The 17,830-nt window shown below is 38.0% G+C and overlaps 1 protein-coding gene across 1 annotated transcript; it reads right to left on the bottom strand.

The window, feature by feature from the left end:
* OPN3 (opsin 3) lies at positions 1-17,825 on the bottom strand (the record flags this gene model as incomplete). The annotated part of the gene is made up of 4 exons (XM_010706827.2): positions 1-3,592; positions 5,329-5,580; positions 6,053-6,372; positions 17,528-17,825. Coding segments are annotated over 4 exons (1,134 nt in total), but the record flags the coding sequence as incomplete, so codon positions are not given.
* Between the last annotated feature and the right edge of the window lie 5 nt (positions 17,826-17,830).

Genomic DNA, 17,830 nt, shown 5'->3' with positions numbered 1-17,830 from the left:
TGTTCTTCATGCTTTCTCCTCTTTCTTTGCATTTCTGTTGCTTTAGGAACAGCTAATGATCCAAATCTCAGTGCTGTGTCTTCCTCTTCTGTTCCCTGAAATGGGAGATAAAGGTCTCTGCATCTCTGCTGGAATAAACTATCCATTTACAACTCATCCTCAGAACAGATCAAAGAAAGACCAAAGAAATTAAAAAACAATAAGAAATCTGTAAAATAATAGTAAAAATAATAAGTCTGGTGATGCTCTCAAGATCGAACATTACAATATTTAAATTCTGTAGCAGGGTGTGAATTCTGTGTTGCAGATACTCACAGAAAACAGTTGCACTTAAGATATGAATAACTGGGACTGCGGCATGCTAACTGCACATAGCAGTACTTGTAAATCTAGTGACATTTTACTGGGCTGCAAGAAGAAGTAACTTTAAACAGTTTACAAATTCTACCATTTTTGGCTACCAATTTACATTAAGTAGCCAAAATAACAAATTTACAATAGTTTTTATTGATTAGCTTTCCTATATTGTAATATAACTTTAATTGTCCAGGGTATTGTCACAGTAAATATCTTGTCTTACATGAATTATTAAAAATTCCAAGTACAGTGCTCTAAATTACTTAAATTTTAGCTTTGGAAATCTGAACAGTTTCTTCTTATACTAAATTCGTATTTCTTCTACAAAATATCAATTGCAATCTTGAAATGTTACTGGTTTTTTTAGTGCCTAATGATACCCTTCAAGCTGCCTCCAACAAGTGGTGATATTAAACCACTTTCCTCTCTATGGAAAAAAAATATTTCACTGAGAACACATTAATATAAATAAGATAAATTTAATCACTTACTGAAGGCTCAATATACACAAAACACTAAAATATAAAACATTTTGTTAAAAGGATGGAATCACTGTATGCAATGCTAGGGTACATCTTTCTCTTTTTGCAAATATAAAAGTGCATAGATACAGTGATCACTGGCTGAAAACAAAGCTGTTGGCATTGAAATGAACATGCTTTTTGTAATGGCGAACCCTTGACATCCTAAGACAATTTATCTATGCATTTATAGCAAAACAAAAATAACATGAAAGAAATGAGTTGTTATCATGTTTTCTCTTAGCTTGTGATTTAATCTAGAAAACAGAGCGCACTCTAGAAGTACTTTTAAATATGATGCAGAGCCAGTGTTGATGTTCTAGAGGGGTGCATGTATAATAATTTGCCTTTTCAAAAGCACACGCACGAACACATATTTTGAGTTGAGATCATCAATCCCTACTCCCAGGAATACTGTGATATCCTCAATGACTGGGGCCAAAAGGTTCTGTATTTGGGGTCTGATTTTCCTTTATTTGAAGTTTTCGTCTTGACCATGAAATCAATGGCTCCTGGTCCTGGCAGTTATTGACCTTATACCTCTCAAAGATTTACCCCTAGAGGAAGCAAGTAGTTTCTTAATAGCTTTTGTCAGTTTTCACCAAGATGGAAAAGCTGCACGTTGCAGATTCACAATGCCCATTTATTAGACTAAAGCAAATAAATCGTATCAGTGTAATGGATGTGACTGAGAATCAGCTCCCATAACTCGAAATTAGTTCTCAAACTTACTCATCCAACATGACAGGCAGCTCTGTCCAGAGCAGAATCCCACTGTCAATTAGTATGATTAACATTTACAAAGGTGAGAAAAATTTTTCAGAATGTTTCTGTTCTGTTTACTGAACAATAAATAGGACAATCATTACTCACACTAAAATGTAGGCAAAAGTTCCCCTGCTCTTCTTTAGCCATTACTTTCCCAAAGTGCCAGAACAGGTTAGCATTAATATAGCACAAGGCTCCTGTTAAATATATATCATAAATGGAAGTGGGGTAAAGATGCATAAAGTACATATTGAAACAAACAAACAAGCAAAAATAAAACAAAACTGATTATCCTTTTTCACTGACTGTTTTTCATTTGAACTTTGATTTGTACAACTTTATCACACAACACAGCTCAAGAGTTCCACCAGGGAGCAAGAACAGAATGGCTTTCTGAGTACATACGGACAGCCTTAAGGTGGTTTTTGGTTTAACTGCTGCACCAATCATTGTGGATATCACCTTTTTTTTTTTCCTTTTCCTGCAAAGCATCAAGTAAGATAAACTAAACCCAGCCAATTTCAAATATTTCTCCCTCATTCCTAAGAACTGTGCACTGGAAGTGCAGGCAGTTTAGGAAATCATAGGATAACTTAGGCTGAAAGAACCTTAGGAATTCTCTAGTCTAACCTGTTCCATTGCTTGGCTGTTCTCAAAGTTAAAAAGCTTTTTTTTTTATCCTATCTGAATCTCATCCTTTCTGTTCATGCTCATCCCTTATCCCTTCAGCATGCATCACCCTCAACAGCCTGGTTCTATCTTCTTGAAAACTGCTTTGTCACTATTGGAAAGTTGCTATTATATTCCCCTGAAAACTTCTTTTCTCCAGGCTTTTTCAATGCAAATAGCTCCAGACTCTCCTCACAGGCCAAGTGCTTCAAACCCTGACAATTTTGGCAGACCCAATAAATTCACTCCAGTTTACAGAGGTTCCAAAATTGGGTGCAGTGTAGATACGATAGTGCTGAGTTGAGAGGCATAATCATTTCACTCAATCTATCAGGCTCTGCTCTTGTCAATGTAGCACAGAATGCCAGTGCCCTTGTTCCCAGGGCACACTGCAGGCTCATGCCCTGCTTGTTGCTATGCAGGAGCTCAGGTCACAGAGCTACATCCCAGGCATCCCGGGCCTTCCCTGCTGTGCTGCACATGGCTATTCCCCAAGCCCATGACTCTGCACTTGTTCTTGTTGAATACAGTAACATTTCTGTCAGCTCATTCCTTCAACTTGACCACGTTCTCCAGAATGGCAGTCCCATCCCTGAGCCTAAAGATTGCTCATGCCCAGTTTAGTGTTATCTTCAAAGCTGACAAGAATGCACTTGTCACCTCTCCAAGTCATTGGTAAAGATGGACAGGTCCCAGCACAGGCCCCAGCAAGATACCTCTCTTTATGGGCCTCCGGGCAGAGTACCATTAAACTATGGTTTACATATACTATGATATGCTTTAAGAAAGTTCAGAATAAAAACATTCATCAAGTTTGGCACAGATGTGAAGATATCTATATTGTGACCAAAACCGAACTGCCTACAGAGCTTCTGATGCAGAATTACTTCAGTATTTCACAGTTCAATATGACTTCCTTTGGCAGACCACAGGCACTATCACTGAAACCTGTCTTCAGCCCAAACAGTCACTGACTGGAGTTCATCAGATTCTAATGTCTGTGTAGCTCATCCCTATAGTGGCTTTACTTGGATGACATTTACTTCTGTCCCACTGTGTTTGCTGTTATCATCTATTTGCTGAGTGTCATCACTGGCGATAATAAAAATGATGGAGGAAGAGCTGAATGTCACTTTCTTCTTTGGCCTGTCCCCTACTTTCTGAGACATTACTATCGGTCGTATCGGTTTGACATTCCCTGCTCCTGAGGGCTCTTTCATGGTCCTCTGGAATCTCATCAAGCGAAAGCACAGGAGTTGCAAAAGGCATTGTCGAAACTGCAAGAGAAAATAAACAGCATGAAATTACAACTTCCTATGTGCTCACTATTATGTATGATCCAGTGAAGAGAGTAATACAGTAAGTTGCTCAAAATAACCGATTTCTCCTTATCCCCTCTTTGTTCTCAGTTGGTTTCAATGTTGTAATGAACACAGTGGCTTTTTAGCAAGCACTTTTCCCCCACACACCCACGAGGACATAGGATGACACGGCTAGTAGAGGGTACTAAAATGCAATTTAATATTTTACCAGTGCTCTGCAATCAATAAAGAACAAGAGGATTCAGCCTCAGAACATGCCAGATATTGTTCCATCTGAGTATTTAAAAAATTACAGATTTCATTGAGCAGGGGAAAAATATTCTCAGAAGCACTTCATTAGAGGACATAGAGAGAAGGAACAAAGGGCAAAGGGGAATTAAATGAAAGTGAAGTTTCCCATTTACGTAACTCAAGGGATTGGAATTTTAACAAAATCATTGAATAACAATGTAAAATAAAACTTCGGAAGTCAGCAATGCAAAACTAAAATGTTCCCTTTGAACAGGGAAGGAAGTTTTTCAGCTAATTAGAAGTCACTTATGATACAGGTAGTCTGTTCTACATTGAGACTAAAAAATGCAAGATATTTAGTGAAAGCTTTCATTAGTAAACAAAACAAAATTTCAGAAGCAGCATTGTTCTAAATGTTCCAGATACGGTCTCATCTTCACAAAGCAAAGTATTCAAGTATGAGGGCTTATAAGATGCACCCATTCAGTTGTTACAGATCTGTGCACATCTAAATTTCAAGTATGACCATCTGGGGAATTCTCTGCTTTTATAAGAAACATGTCAGCATCTTCCTTTTAACTCATAATAAGGCATGCCAGGAGTGCTCTTGGAGAGCACTTTAAACACAAAGAAAACAAACAAACAAAAAGCTCACAAAAAAAAATCCCCAAACACCTGTTCTCTGAAAAAGTAGTAGGACATCCTTTTCAGCTATCTTCCAGTTTTTTTTTTTTTAAAGATTAATCTCTACTATCCTATATGGCCAATGATTTTGCTTGTCTAGCAAAATACAATAAACTCTCTGGCAAGTCAGTTTGGAACAAGGTTTTTAATAGGAAATTAATCCTACTCTGATATGGGAAGGCAATAGATCTTGTTGGGAAAGGAACCTAAAAAGACAATGAAAGGTGATCTGAAGCTATGTGAAAACACAGCAGAATGGTCATGCGGAGGCCCTGAATATTTCAGAGTTAACGTGGTACTTCTGAGTAGCATTGAAGCATAGATCAGACTTAAGAAGGTCATAACAGTGAAGAATTGTTTTCTCATTCCCAAATTATCCTGGAAGATAAGCAAAAATATTATCACTTCGGTCTTAATCTGAAATTAGAGGTAAGTGAAAAGTACTTCTAGATGCAACTCCAGTACAAACGCTTAGCTGATTCATTCTTTTCCTGGCTATGACTTTACTGGAATTTGTATCTGGTACTGATTTGATTTGCTTCTGGGTACCAGAACATAGAAAATCTTTATCAAATTAAACAAATCAGTCTGACATCTATGTGCAGTGCCAGAGCCGCTATATTAAAATCACTCAATTGATAGCACTCTTTTGGAATATGATTGTTGTCAAGGTTCTAAATGACGTTCAGCAGTTCTACAACCCTTTTCCTCCCTCTCCACTCCTGGAGTTTAGCAACCCATATCCAGAGCCAGCTCCAATATCCTCCTGTACCTACCTTTCTACTCATGAAGATGTAGATGACTGGATTATAAGCAGTACTTGATTTGGCAAAGAAAGATGGGATTATAGCTACTGTGGGAGTTACAAGGTTGCTATAACCATACGTTACTAGGAGTGAGACAACTGCATAAGGCATCCAACAAATAAGGAAGGTAGAGATCATTAGGAAACACATTTTAGCCACTTTCTTTTCATACTTTAGAAGTTTAATCACTTGAGAAGTCTGAAAATCTTCCACACATCGAAGCTGTAAAAGGCAAAGGAAAATGTCAAAGTAAAAGCACTGAATAGTTCTATTTACATTTATAAAAAACTAGTTCACTAACAGTTTTAGGAATACATGGCTATATGCTCGTTTTATGAACTGCAGCTCTTCTGAAAGCTTGCATCATGCTTCCCAGACTTTTACTGTGTATATGAAGTACATAAAAACTTTAGAGAACTAACTTTCTTTAATCCATTAACATAAACAGATTCAGTTTGTATTTACTGGTCCTTTGTTTGAAAACTTAGGTGAGATTGCATTTTCTTTTTCTTTCTTCTAAAGACTGCTGATGACAATATGATAAATAGATTGCTCTGTACTTCTCTGCCACTTAGTTTGTCACTCTGAAATTATAAAATCTCCAAAGCTTAGGCTATAATCCAAATTTGATATACAATATCAGCATCTCACTGAAAATATTCCATTCAGAGAAGTCTTATTTCCATCAACTTACCATTCTTACTGCATATAGAATATGGCCGTAGCAATAGGCCATGATCACAACAGGTGCTACCAGACAGCCCAGGAAAAAAAGTAGCACAAAGGAGGTATCATTGGGATCTTTTGACTTCCAGTCCACTGAGCAACCTAATCCATGAATTTCCAATGTGTATCTGTTCCAGCCCAAAAGAGGTGCTCCAGTCCAGGCTAACGAATAAAGCCAAATGTATGTGATAGCCCGCCAAGACCAAGAGAAATCAATCACTTTTGCATGGACTACTCGAATGTAGCGTTCATAGGCAAGAACAGTGAGAGTCATAATTGAAACAATTCCTGTAAGAAAAGGAAAATTAATTAAATCACTCACAAACACTGTATATTGGACTGAAGTTCTCTTGCTAACCTTGTAGCAAATGAAACATTTAACTCAAAATTAGCTGGCTCACATTAAGAATCTAACACCAATAAGCTTTTTTGGTGACAACTCTGTAATCATTATCTACTAACTCAAACAGCTCCTCTTACTTCAGAACTACTCAGAGCAGGGAACTGCAAAATGACCCATTATATATGGTGGGCAAGAAAAGAAAGCAGAACCAACAAAAAGAAAGACCAAGCAAGTACTTTTCCCTAAACATTACTTTATTATTGAGGGCTCACGCTTCAACGTTCTGGGATTTCTTGCTTTGTTCTTTCTTCCTTTTTCTTTCTTTTTCTTTCTTTCATCCTTTTAAGAAAAAGCTTTCACATAAAAATGCAAGAACTAACAATAACAAAACCTATTAGGAATCCAGGCAATTCAGAGTCAAGACTTAGGTCAACGAAAGCATCCAAGAACTGGAAGCACTGAAATACACCTACAGTGTGAACAAAATAACTAGCAGAACTCCAGATTCTTTATAGATTTCATATAAGTCTTTCTGTTCCAAAGAACAACCGCTAAAGCAAAGTGTTACACTGCTGAAAGAGTTCTGTCCGGTAAAGATCCAGTTATTTGAGTGCCCCTTTCTATCTTGCTTCTACCATAAAAATATCATAGTCTTCATTTCAATTATTTCTGCATTCTTGTCCTTTTCTGTCCACCTCTAATACACTACAGCTTAATTTGTCATGACAGAAATGGTGTGTCATTTCCAGCTTTTAGAACTATTCTATCCAGACACTTTTATAATTTAATGAAGTCAAAGTAATTCTGTCTTGATTAGAATATAAGAAATTCAGTTTGAGTGGTCTGTGAAATTTAATGATCAAGAACAAATCTTCTCATTATACATATGTCAGTCAGTTTAAATCTGTTATGAATCAGACATCAAGCTCATACACACAGCCTTTTAAACAACACAATCTACATACAAAAGTGTTTCACAGCACACAGTATATTCAAGTGTGTACGCTTTATCTAAAAAAAAAACATGAGTATTTATCACACATACACAAAGTTTCAATTCTAGAACTGCGTTCATATCAGTCATAATATATATTTACACAGCTATGAGAAGGTTAAATGTGCAGATCTGCTAAAAAGAGAATAATCATTATATCTATCAAAAACCTTCAAAGAGTATCATAAATTTCTCATCTCACTTTGAAAAAGCATAAGCATTAAGCAATACAAATTTACAGTAGTGTGTTTAAGCATCAACAATGTGAATTTTAGGAAGACAAGTAAGAATAAAAAAATCTAGGGAAATATTTAATCTGTCAATAGTATGCTGGTTTTGCTGATTAACTGAGTATCTCATAAGACACGCTCTAAGATCTCTATTAGAAAAGTTGCTTTATTCTGCAAGAATTAAGGATCTTTTTCATTTTAAAAAGGTTATGAGTTCAAAAAGCTTTCTTGATTAACAACATTAACACTCTAATGGAAAATGTGACCTATTGTTACTGCTCTTCATGAAATGAAACAATTAACTTTCTAAAATTTTAATTATGTACTTTTTTTGTCAGTGTTATCTTTAAACTTTCAGCACAAAGAAAAGTAGATATTGCTGGACATGCAGAAAGCAAGGTCTATTGATTTCATAGTTTTGTATAGTTTAACTTTTTCTTGTGCAAGTCATTGCTGTATGAGTTTCTTTTTCACGGCTTTAAAGAGAAACTGGCTTATCAAACGTGAACTTGAAGGTTTCTGAAAGACTTGAGGTTTTTCTATTCTCTGTTTTTCTTTTGTTTGTTTTTTAATTAAGCTGATAGAAAGTTCTTTATGCAGCATCACTATCCAAGACCTAATATACTGAAAAAGGCATGAAGGCTTTGGAACTAAGCAAGATCTTAACAGGAATTAAAAAATAACAGAATTATATATGTGATATTCTATGCTGTTATACTCACATAGATGAATGTTTTATACAAATAAACATAGTCTACTTCCTGAACACAAGGTAAGTAAGATCATTCCCTGTGCTCTGTACACAAAGACTAGGAATTACAAAATTTTACCTGATGGGTAACAAAATCATCCACAGATGTGGTTATGGAGGAGAAGTCACATCGTTCAACTCTAGGCAAAGTTAGGTTATCTGGTGTATGAGGCTTTGTTTGTGAACAATGTAGAGCAAGAGGATTCTGCCTCACAGTATGGTGGGGCAAAATTCCTAATTTAATCTCTTGGTCTGCATAATTTCTTTCTATTCCATTAGAAGCTCAGGGACATCAAGATGATAAATAAGGTACCTACAACATCGTTTAACAAGTAGTGCCCCCATATACACTTAATACTTTACATATATATGTATATGCAAGCACTAAATTTTGGCAATGACAAAATCAGTAGCACACATGCTTGGCTGAACAATCTGAAAGTACAGGTGTTCAGTTCAGCATGAGTCATTTACTGAGTCTTTGACATTTTCAAGAAAGCCACTGGAAGTTCAGTATCTCTAAGAAGTGGCACTTGCACATAGTTCTTCAAAGTTTTAGCTCAAGCCTGAAACCAGTGCTCCTTAAAAGGAAACTTGAGTTTTCTAACAGAAAAAGGGAACTTGTCAGCCAATGTGTATTGAAATGCAAGTGCTGGTTTTCAGGATATATGGGAAGGGTCTGATGACATAAGGCATGTAATGCCAGTCGGAGCATATCAGGTTACACTCCTCTCTTTGATGCTGGATCTCTACCGTAACACAGCACACAAAGTGGTCAAAGTAGTTACCATAAAAAAGCTAGTTTGAAACAAAATGCATTTCCAAGATATGACAACATGTAGAGAATTTTGTCCTACAAAAGTCCTTTGTGTGGTGGAGCCATGCCTGCCTATTTGTGGTAGATAATAAGCAGAAATAACCATAAAAAGAGGAATGCCAAGATCTGCTCTAAGTTGTATGTTTTATCATTTCCATAACTTGCCCACTCTCACTGAGGTGCTCTCTGTGGTGTACGTGCATTGCACAGGGCTGGGAGTACCCAGGGAGTTCCTGAGCCAGGGCAGCTCCAGGGGAAACAGAACTTCATCAGGAGCCAGCAGTGTTCAGAGGGTGGGCTTGGGGCTCCCGCCCAACTACAGATGAATTCTTAACATTGATATCTCTATCTTGAATCTAGCTATGATTCAATGCAGTCAAGTTACAAAAAGATCCCAAGACTTACCTTCCACCTGTCCTCTAGCATTCAAATATTCTTTAACTATTCATAAGCTGAACCACAGAGGCTGTCAAGTACACGTCTGCAGATGCTATAGGAACTATCCTTAGTATTGATGGTATCATTTATAAGACTACATATCCTGTGAGGTTAAGCCTTCCTGGTACTTGGGGGGCAGCAGAAGGTTATTTGTTGTCCTCAATATCTCAGAAATGGCTGCATGCATCTGTTACTTAACTCTACATTGGCTAGTCAGACTCTCTGTAGATTCTCCCAGTGTCTCTACAGATGACACTGTAGAATGGATCATTTCTTTCAAAGGCTAGATCCATAGCATTTCACATATCAAGTAAATTGAATATTCTTCAGGTATGCAACACGTCTGTCCTAATGCCACAATTCTCCCCTAGTGCTGAGCTGGCAGTTTGAGTGGAACAACATCCATGTGGAGCAGCAGGAACTGTCAACTGACTCTTAGAACTCGTACCTGCTAATGCAAGAAAGAAAGGATCTCTATACATACTTTTACCTAGAGCAGGCACACATAGGAAAAAAAAAATTCACAGAAGGGTTGCTCTGAAAGTAATACCTCCTATGTGGCCCATGACGTCAGATGTAGATGTTGGTGGTATGGCAGTAGAGGCTGAACCCTTCCTGCCAATATTCCCTTACATGCTGTTGCTGTGTGACAGTTGGCAGCAGAGACACAGTGACAGAATGGCAACTGACATGGAAGCACATATGAAGTAAAGGAGTGTCATTGAATTCCTCCATGCAGACAAAACGGCACCCACTGACATTCACTGACACTTGCTGAATGCCCATGGAGACCAAACAGTGGATGTGACCACAGTGAGGCAATTGGTGGTGCGTTTCAGCAGTGGAATAGTGACACTAAAGCCACGTTCTGGATGGCCATACACAGCTGCCACATAACAAAATAAAAATACCTATTGTAACCACTGAATGCAAAGGTGTTACTTAGATCAAGCAAAATCCTGGCAGGGTTCTGACAAGAGCACCCAGATGCAGGGCTTCTTGTGCAGCCCCCACAGAAATGCAGTGCTTTGCATAATGCCATCCTTTGATTGGGATCAATAGTGGCAATTCTCACCTAGAAAAATTTTTTTAGCCCAGTAGCTACATGCATCATCTGTGCTCTCACAATGCTTCAAGTTACGTTACATTTTATCTATGTATGTACATAGCTCCATTTTTTTTTCCACATATGAATCAGGTTTTGTGGCCTAGCACAGAGGAAAAAAAGCAGAGGAAAGCATTGAATTTTACTTTTTTTTCCCCTCTAAGCAGCTTTTCTATAAATGATGTAGATTTCATCCCAAATGAGTTTTACATTTTAATATAATGAAGTATATGCTGATTAAGTGTAAAAAAAAAAAAAAAAAAAGCAAAAGCATTACAGAAAGCCATTATGGATATTACTTGGGTATTAATCCCTGGTATGAGAAACTGCACTTTTTTTATTTCAAGCAAAGTAGGGAAATATGAAAATTCAATTCTTTAATTCTCTTAATAAAACATGCATTTAAAAATATTTGTTTTTTAACTGAAAGTATTTATTCTCTTCCAAGACTAGGGCCTGACATTCTGAAGATGGATTTAATTTACTAGCAAATCAGAGAATTCCAAACTCCTTCCGGAAGACTTAACTAACCAGTATTTACCAGATAATGTTTCTCTGATATATAGATTTTAGAATACTTCTTTCCCTAAGTACAGATTATAAGTGCTCTGTCTTAAGGAAGTACAGATACTAGTTTTAACTCTGAATAAAACCTACAATTACATTGGTATGAGAGGGTCATTCACATTTAAATAGTGTATGTCAAACATAGCAGAACAAGAGTCTTCCTGTTTAAGTTATTAACATGCAATTTCTATGTTGCAGCCATTCCTCTTCTCCAGTAGGTGAGCTGAAAATAACAAACAGCTCACTACTCCTCACCAATTAAAAACAAACACACAAACATAACAAAAAAAAAACTCATTACTTTCCTACTGAAATACTGCATTTGGTGTAGGCTTTTTCACTTCTCTTTTCTGTACCCTGGGTTTTTCCACAAGTCACATTACTCTTGATAAATCATGAAATACCTCCAGCTACACAGTGTAAGTCATCATGGAGAAGAGCTCAACAGAGTGCCAAAGAGTGAGACTACACCTTGAGTACTGTTTCAGTTTTGGGCTGAGTCTTAGGAGGAGCAAGTTGAAGGAACTGGTATTGTTTAAACTGAAGAAGAGGAGGCTCAGGGAAGATCTTGTCACTCTCAACAACTCCTTGAAAGGAGGTTGTGGTGAGATGAGGATCGGCCTCTTCTCTTGCATAACTGGAGTTAGAACTAGAGGGAATGGACTGAAGTTGCAGCAGGGGAGGTTCAGGTTGAATATGAGGAAAAAATTACTCTTCAGAAGAGTGATCAGGCACTGGAAAGGGCTGCCCAGAGAGGTGGTAGAGTCACTGATTATGGAAATGTTCAAGAAGCATTTAGATGATGTACTAAGGAACATGGTTTAGTGGGGAAGTATTGGCAGTAGGTGAATGGTTGGACTGAATGATCTTGAAGGTCTTTTCCAACCTTGGTGATTCTACAATTCTTTGTTTCTATGATCTATCCGAGCTTCAGTGTATCATTCCATATAATGTGCGTATACTCTGACTTTCTAAATCTTAATTAGAACAAAATATTGTGACACGTTTCAGATGGACTGAGCAGCTTTACAAGATAACTACAACCTAATGCAGCAATGAGATTCACTTCTAAGACAGTCAAAGTTTTCTGTCAAAGAACACATTACCATTGCTATTTTTGCAACAAATTTTAACTGCAGTCCAATATAGGCAGGCAAAAATCACTTCTTCTGGACTGAACAGACTTGAAAGTATATTTTATATACATCTGAACTATAAAAGTACAGCAGAATTAATCACCTCCTCCACAGTGAATCCTGCAAGCAATTAATTCACCGCAAACAAACTGCTAATGCTGAAGGCATGCTGATCAAGTCTCCAGCTGTCTGTAACACAAGATCCTAAAACCGTCTGCCAAGTAACAAAATGCTTTTACTGATATTAAATCAGTGCACATAGCATATATTGGTAACGCAAAATGGTGTTACAAGGTAGCATTCTTTCACAGCGTGTAGAAATAAAATAAATAAACCTGTAGATACACACATCATGTTCTACAACAGTCACTATCATTTTAAAATCTTATTTGTGAAGAGCCAACAGATGCCGATAAAGATTATTATGCTCTTAGCCAGTTATTCCACAACTAAAATACTTTAGGTAAAGGGGGAACCATCCCTGTTAAATAAGACATTTGGGTGTATTTAACTGTCAAGTATCTTTTCTTGCTCAAAGACCCAAAATTCTACACTCTCAGTAACACAAAACCTTCCAAGTGTGAGCTGTGTAACATAATCAGACTTAGAGATTACACAGGTCTCTACTACTTGCAGCTTGGTTGACTACTATAGACAGGAAAAGATTCACAACTTTTATGTACAGAGAGGGGGGCAGGCTCTGTGGCACCAGCACTGAATTGACTGCACAACTCTACAGAAAGGTGTATCCCACAGATTAAACACGTCACTTAACTGAAGTACCTATTTTATTCCATCAGGACGGTGCACCTGTTAAAAAAAAAAAGTGTCAAAACTCAGTACACTAAGCTAGATGGGGATTATTGTCCAAGACATACTACCATGTCATTGAAACTTAAACTTGCCAGTACTCATTTGATCTGTCATTTTCCCCACACTGGTATATGGAGCATTGAGATGGCTATGCAGTGGCATATGGAAGCTCTTTTCATGATCTCTGCTATGATGATATAAGCACCTAAACTACAGCTTGTCTTACATTTGTAAGTCCCAATTTGCACAAAAAACAAAGCAGAAATTGCTATATAGGCTTGCACAATGACTAAGTTATGATAATGCATAAGTAGACTATTGCAAGGAATGCAAAAATAGCTGTGTATCCCTAGACGGACAATCAATCTGTAGCTGTTACTTTCTTCTCAACTGAAAAGTTTCAAAATATGTAAGTTTGCTTATAGAGCGTAAAGCTCTCATGTGCTTCCAGTCTTTTGGACTGGCTGGTACAATCAGAAGCACTTTTGCAAAGGTAATATTCAGATTCTCTGATGCAAAGTTTCTATGACAGATGCAGAGATGGCTCTCAAAACAAACAGGTTTCATCATGACTTAACAAAGACTTCTGAAAATGCAAATGCTACCACTTTATTTTAAGCACATACTCTACCTGTCACACTATAGGTGACAATTAAAAATACAGCTTGCATGATAACAACTTTCAAAATGAATCCTAATTTTGGATTATTAGCTACAGTAATTGGAAAGAATCTGATTTTCAAAACTTGTTGAGAAAAAACTGAGTTTAAAAAGAAAGTCACAACTATTTTAAAGTAACTTTAATCACATATTCTAAACGATTTCATAGTCAGGGAAAACTGTAGTTTAAACTGTTGAAAACCTAACTTGCTCAAGACTGAAGTGCTATAAAATCAATAGCGAATATAATTCCACTATTTGAAATTGTTTCCATTCATCTTTCTCAAGGAAACAGTTTGAATTCATGACATGAATAATACTGTGACCAAAAGTAGTCAAATGCAGAGGTAAGACAGGGTCTGCAACTCAGCATGATAACAAGTTATTAGAACAAGCTGCAATAATAGACATAGAAGCGATAGTGCTTTTCAGCCTTATACATCTCAAATCCAAAAGCTTTCCTCCCAGTTCTCATCTATACATCAACTACAGACTATACAACTATTTCTGGAAGGCATGTCCTTATGAGGAAAGGCCGAGGACACTTGGGTTGACTAGTTCGCAAAAGTAGACCAATAAGTGACCTTGTTGCTCTCGAGTTCCTGAGGAGGAAACCAATCCTGGAAACCAATACAGGACAAATGGAAATAGCAAAAAGCTGTACCAGGAGAGAGTTTCAGAACAATTTCTTTACTACAAGTGTGAACACAGGAACATACTTCCTAGCAAGGTGCTTGATGACCCATGCCTGCCAACATTCAAGAGGAATTTGGATAATACCCTTTAACTTTTGGTTAGCCCTCAAGCTGTCAGGTCATGGGACTAAATGATTTTTTTTTAGGATCCTTTCATCTGAACGATTCTAACTGCAAAAGACAGTTTAGACTGATTTCATGGGTGCTCTCCTAAGAAAAAAAAAATATATATCAATAATATAGTCACATCACTTGAAATAAGCAGGTTCTGGTCATTTGGTATGAAATGATCTGAAATGTGTCCAAATCCAGCAGACAAATATTCACAGCAGTAAAGTAACCTCACAGTATTTGTTATTATGAGTGAATGAACTCCACAGAGATACTTCCCTCCTCTTTATTCCAGAAAGGTCTTCACTAGATCACTCTGGTTTACTGAAGTTGAAACTTGCAACTATCTTGCTTAGTTAGTGAGGCCTCTACCTTTAAATGTCAATTTAAGCTGTCAATTTCATCTGATTAGATAGCGTACTATTCACAGAAGTTCTCAAAAGAAGTGTGCTACACTTAATAATAACTACTATTATTATGCATACAAGATTCCATTATTTTATTTTCACCCTGCCATCCCTATCCTCAAGAAAATAGTTGACATGGGCTTTTATATACAAAGAGAACTGTATTTGTAAGTATAATACCTGGTCACACTGAATGAAACCTCCAATCAGCCTCTTTAATATTACCAAAATAGAAAAATATCCTTAAGTCAGTGCTTTCTTCATAGGTATATTAAAATGGAAAACAGAAGCTGTGGTGGCTGTAGTCCAGATGATAAACAGCAAAGTAAGATGCTACCTGCAGGGCACTCGTTTCCCTAGTATTTACATGCCTCTGTTGTCCTACTCAGTTAGGTGTAGAACTATTAATCTTCACTGGCAGAAGAGAACAATCTTTGTATTTCCAGAGGAGAATTTGGAAGTAAAATACGGACCTTTTGACTGGAATTAACTTTATTAGGTTAGAGTCAAATTATAATATTGAAGTGAAATTTTTTTTTATTACTTCATAAGGCAGCTGAATGAAGCAGTGCTCAAGAATATTGAATGCCTGAATTAAGTGGTGCGCTTACTCTCCACTTATATGTAAAAGACTGTGCACACAAATGTGTACTTTAATACATCATATAAAAATTCTTTGCACACACTACTTAAGAGGAAAATAATATGACCAACCAAGCACAAGAAGATGTAATTTTGCAAACAAAAATGCTATCTGGATCATTCTGTAAATAAGATCCATGAATTTTACCTCTTTGGAAATAAGTTTTATATCAAAGCAATGCAAGAAAGCACCAACATGGAATATATAGTGACATAACATATTGCTAAAAACAGAAATGAAAAGACGTGTATGATCAAACATTTCACATCTCATTATTTGTATTTATTCCAACTTCGGAAGAGATGATTACTATAGTCTTTTTTCATTGCCCTTACTATGCATCTTATTTTTTGATTTTCTACACAAAATGCCTTCACCAAAAATCCTACGTAAAATGTAAAGGGTAAAGATAGGAACAGAAGAATACGCAACTTCTCTTGTGCAAGCTTAATGTTCAGCTGCCCAGTAGAATCAGCTCAAAGTATCTGAGTGGGCTGACTGATGGAGACAGCCCGATGCTAGCTGGGTTCTCTGGTACTTTCCCTTCTAACACAAGGAAACAAAAGTCTAAGAGCCATGCACAGTGAAAATTATGCAATGCCAAACCTTGCACAAAGGTCTCACTGCCTTCTGAATGCCTTCCAAGATCCAGCATTTTGGCAATGCTATCTAGCAGTAGCCAAATCAATCAAGAGGAAGCACAAACCTTCCTCCCAGCAGCCCACCAAAAACAAACTATCAAGTTATAAGAAGTGAAAGTTAGGCAGGAAAACTGTAATTCTTACAAAAATATATATATATATACATATATATATTTAATTTACTTATTTTACCTTAATAACACCAACTTTCTGAGTACACATTGTGTGCATGCACACAGTGACCCACCTCTCACCTACACACCTCTGCCAGAAAAAAAAGAACATTTTGTTAGAGACAGGATGCTAACTTTCACCATTAGAAACATGAATACATTTTTTACAACATCCTTTGTCAGTAAAAAACTGAATCTATTAGCAGATAGCACATCTGTTTAAAACTGGGCTGCATCCTCTGCAGATTTCTGTAGAGGGCAAATACAAACTTCAAGAAAGAAAACTGAGACCCAATGTGTGGGCTACTGGTGGTGGTTGTTTTTTTGTTTATTGGTTTGCTTATTGAGATGGATGTGCCTCTGTAGCAGTCATATCTCATTTCACAGCAATCAACGATTGCCCAAATACCCGTGTGACACAGTTGTGGCTGAAAAATCACCATGAGTTTCTCATCAAGAGAAAAAACCTCAAGGTGCTGCCACATTTTGAACAGTTCTATAGGTGAAGTCTGAATACTGGGGTGGCTACACCCTTCGCGATAAAAAGAGATATTGAGAGCAAGCACTCCGTTTTCAACCAGCTGGAGCTAACGAAACCGTACTTATTCTTTATCCACGCACTGCAGCGCTTTCTCGCTGAAAAACAATCTTTTACGCTCCTTAAGCCCGTACGGGCACCTCTAACCACGTTCTCGCCGTTCTCCACAGGTTTCCTCTCGCCCTGAGAGGAACCAATTGCTGACGAACTCCGCCCGAGCTCGGCCGCCAGCCCCCCAGACGGAAGGTGCCTTTCGACGGCCGCCGGGCGGCAGCTCCTCGCGCCGGGAGGCGCAACCGTCCGGATCCCCAGGAGGGCGGCAGGGAGCGGGAAGGGACCCAGGCCCGCAGGGGTCAGAGGGACGGGAGCGGCGGCACCCACCGAAGAGGCTGTTGCTGAAGCCGTCCCAGACGCAGCCGGCGACGTCCCACACCCAGCGGCTCCGCAGGCAGGACATGAAGGTGAGGCTGACACCGCAGACGGACACCAGGAGGTCGCTGAGGCTGATGTTGACGAGGAAGAGATTGGTGGGCGTGCGGAGCCGCTTGAACTTGTAGTAGAGCACCAGCACTAGCAAGTTGTTGCACACGCCCAGCGTGCCGATGGTGGCGATGAGCAGCGCCAGCAGCTCGTAGGTGCTGGCGCTGAAGAGCGGCCGCTCGCCGGGCACCTCGTGCCCCGCCG

Source organism: Meleagris gallopavo, chromosome 2 (assembly GCF_000146605.3).
Source record: "Meleagris gallopavo isolate NT-WF06-2002-E0010 breed Aviagen turkey brand Nicholas breeding stock chromosome 2, Turkey_5.1, whole genome shotgun sequence".
In the NCBI taxonomy this organism is placed as follows: domain Eukaryota; kingdom Metazoa; phylum Chordata; class Aves; order Galliformes; family Phasianidae; genus Meleagris; species Meleagris gallopavo.
This window is presented reverse-complemented; position numbering and strand designations above follow the sequence as displayed.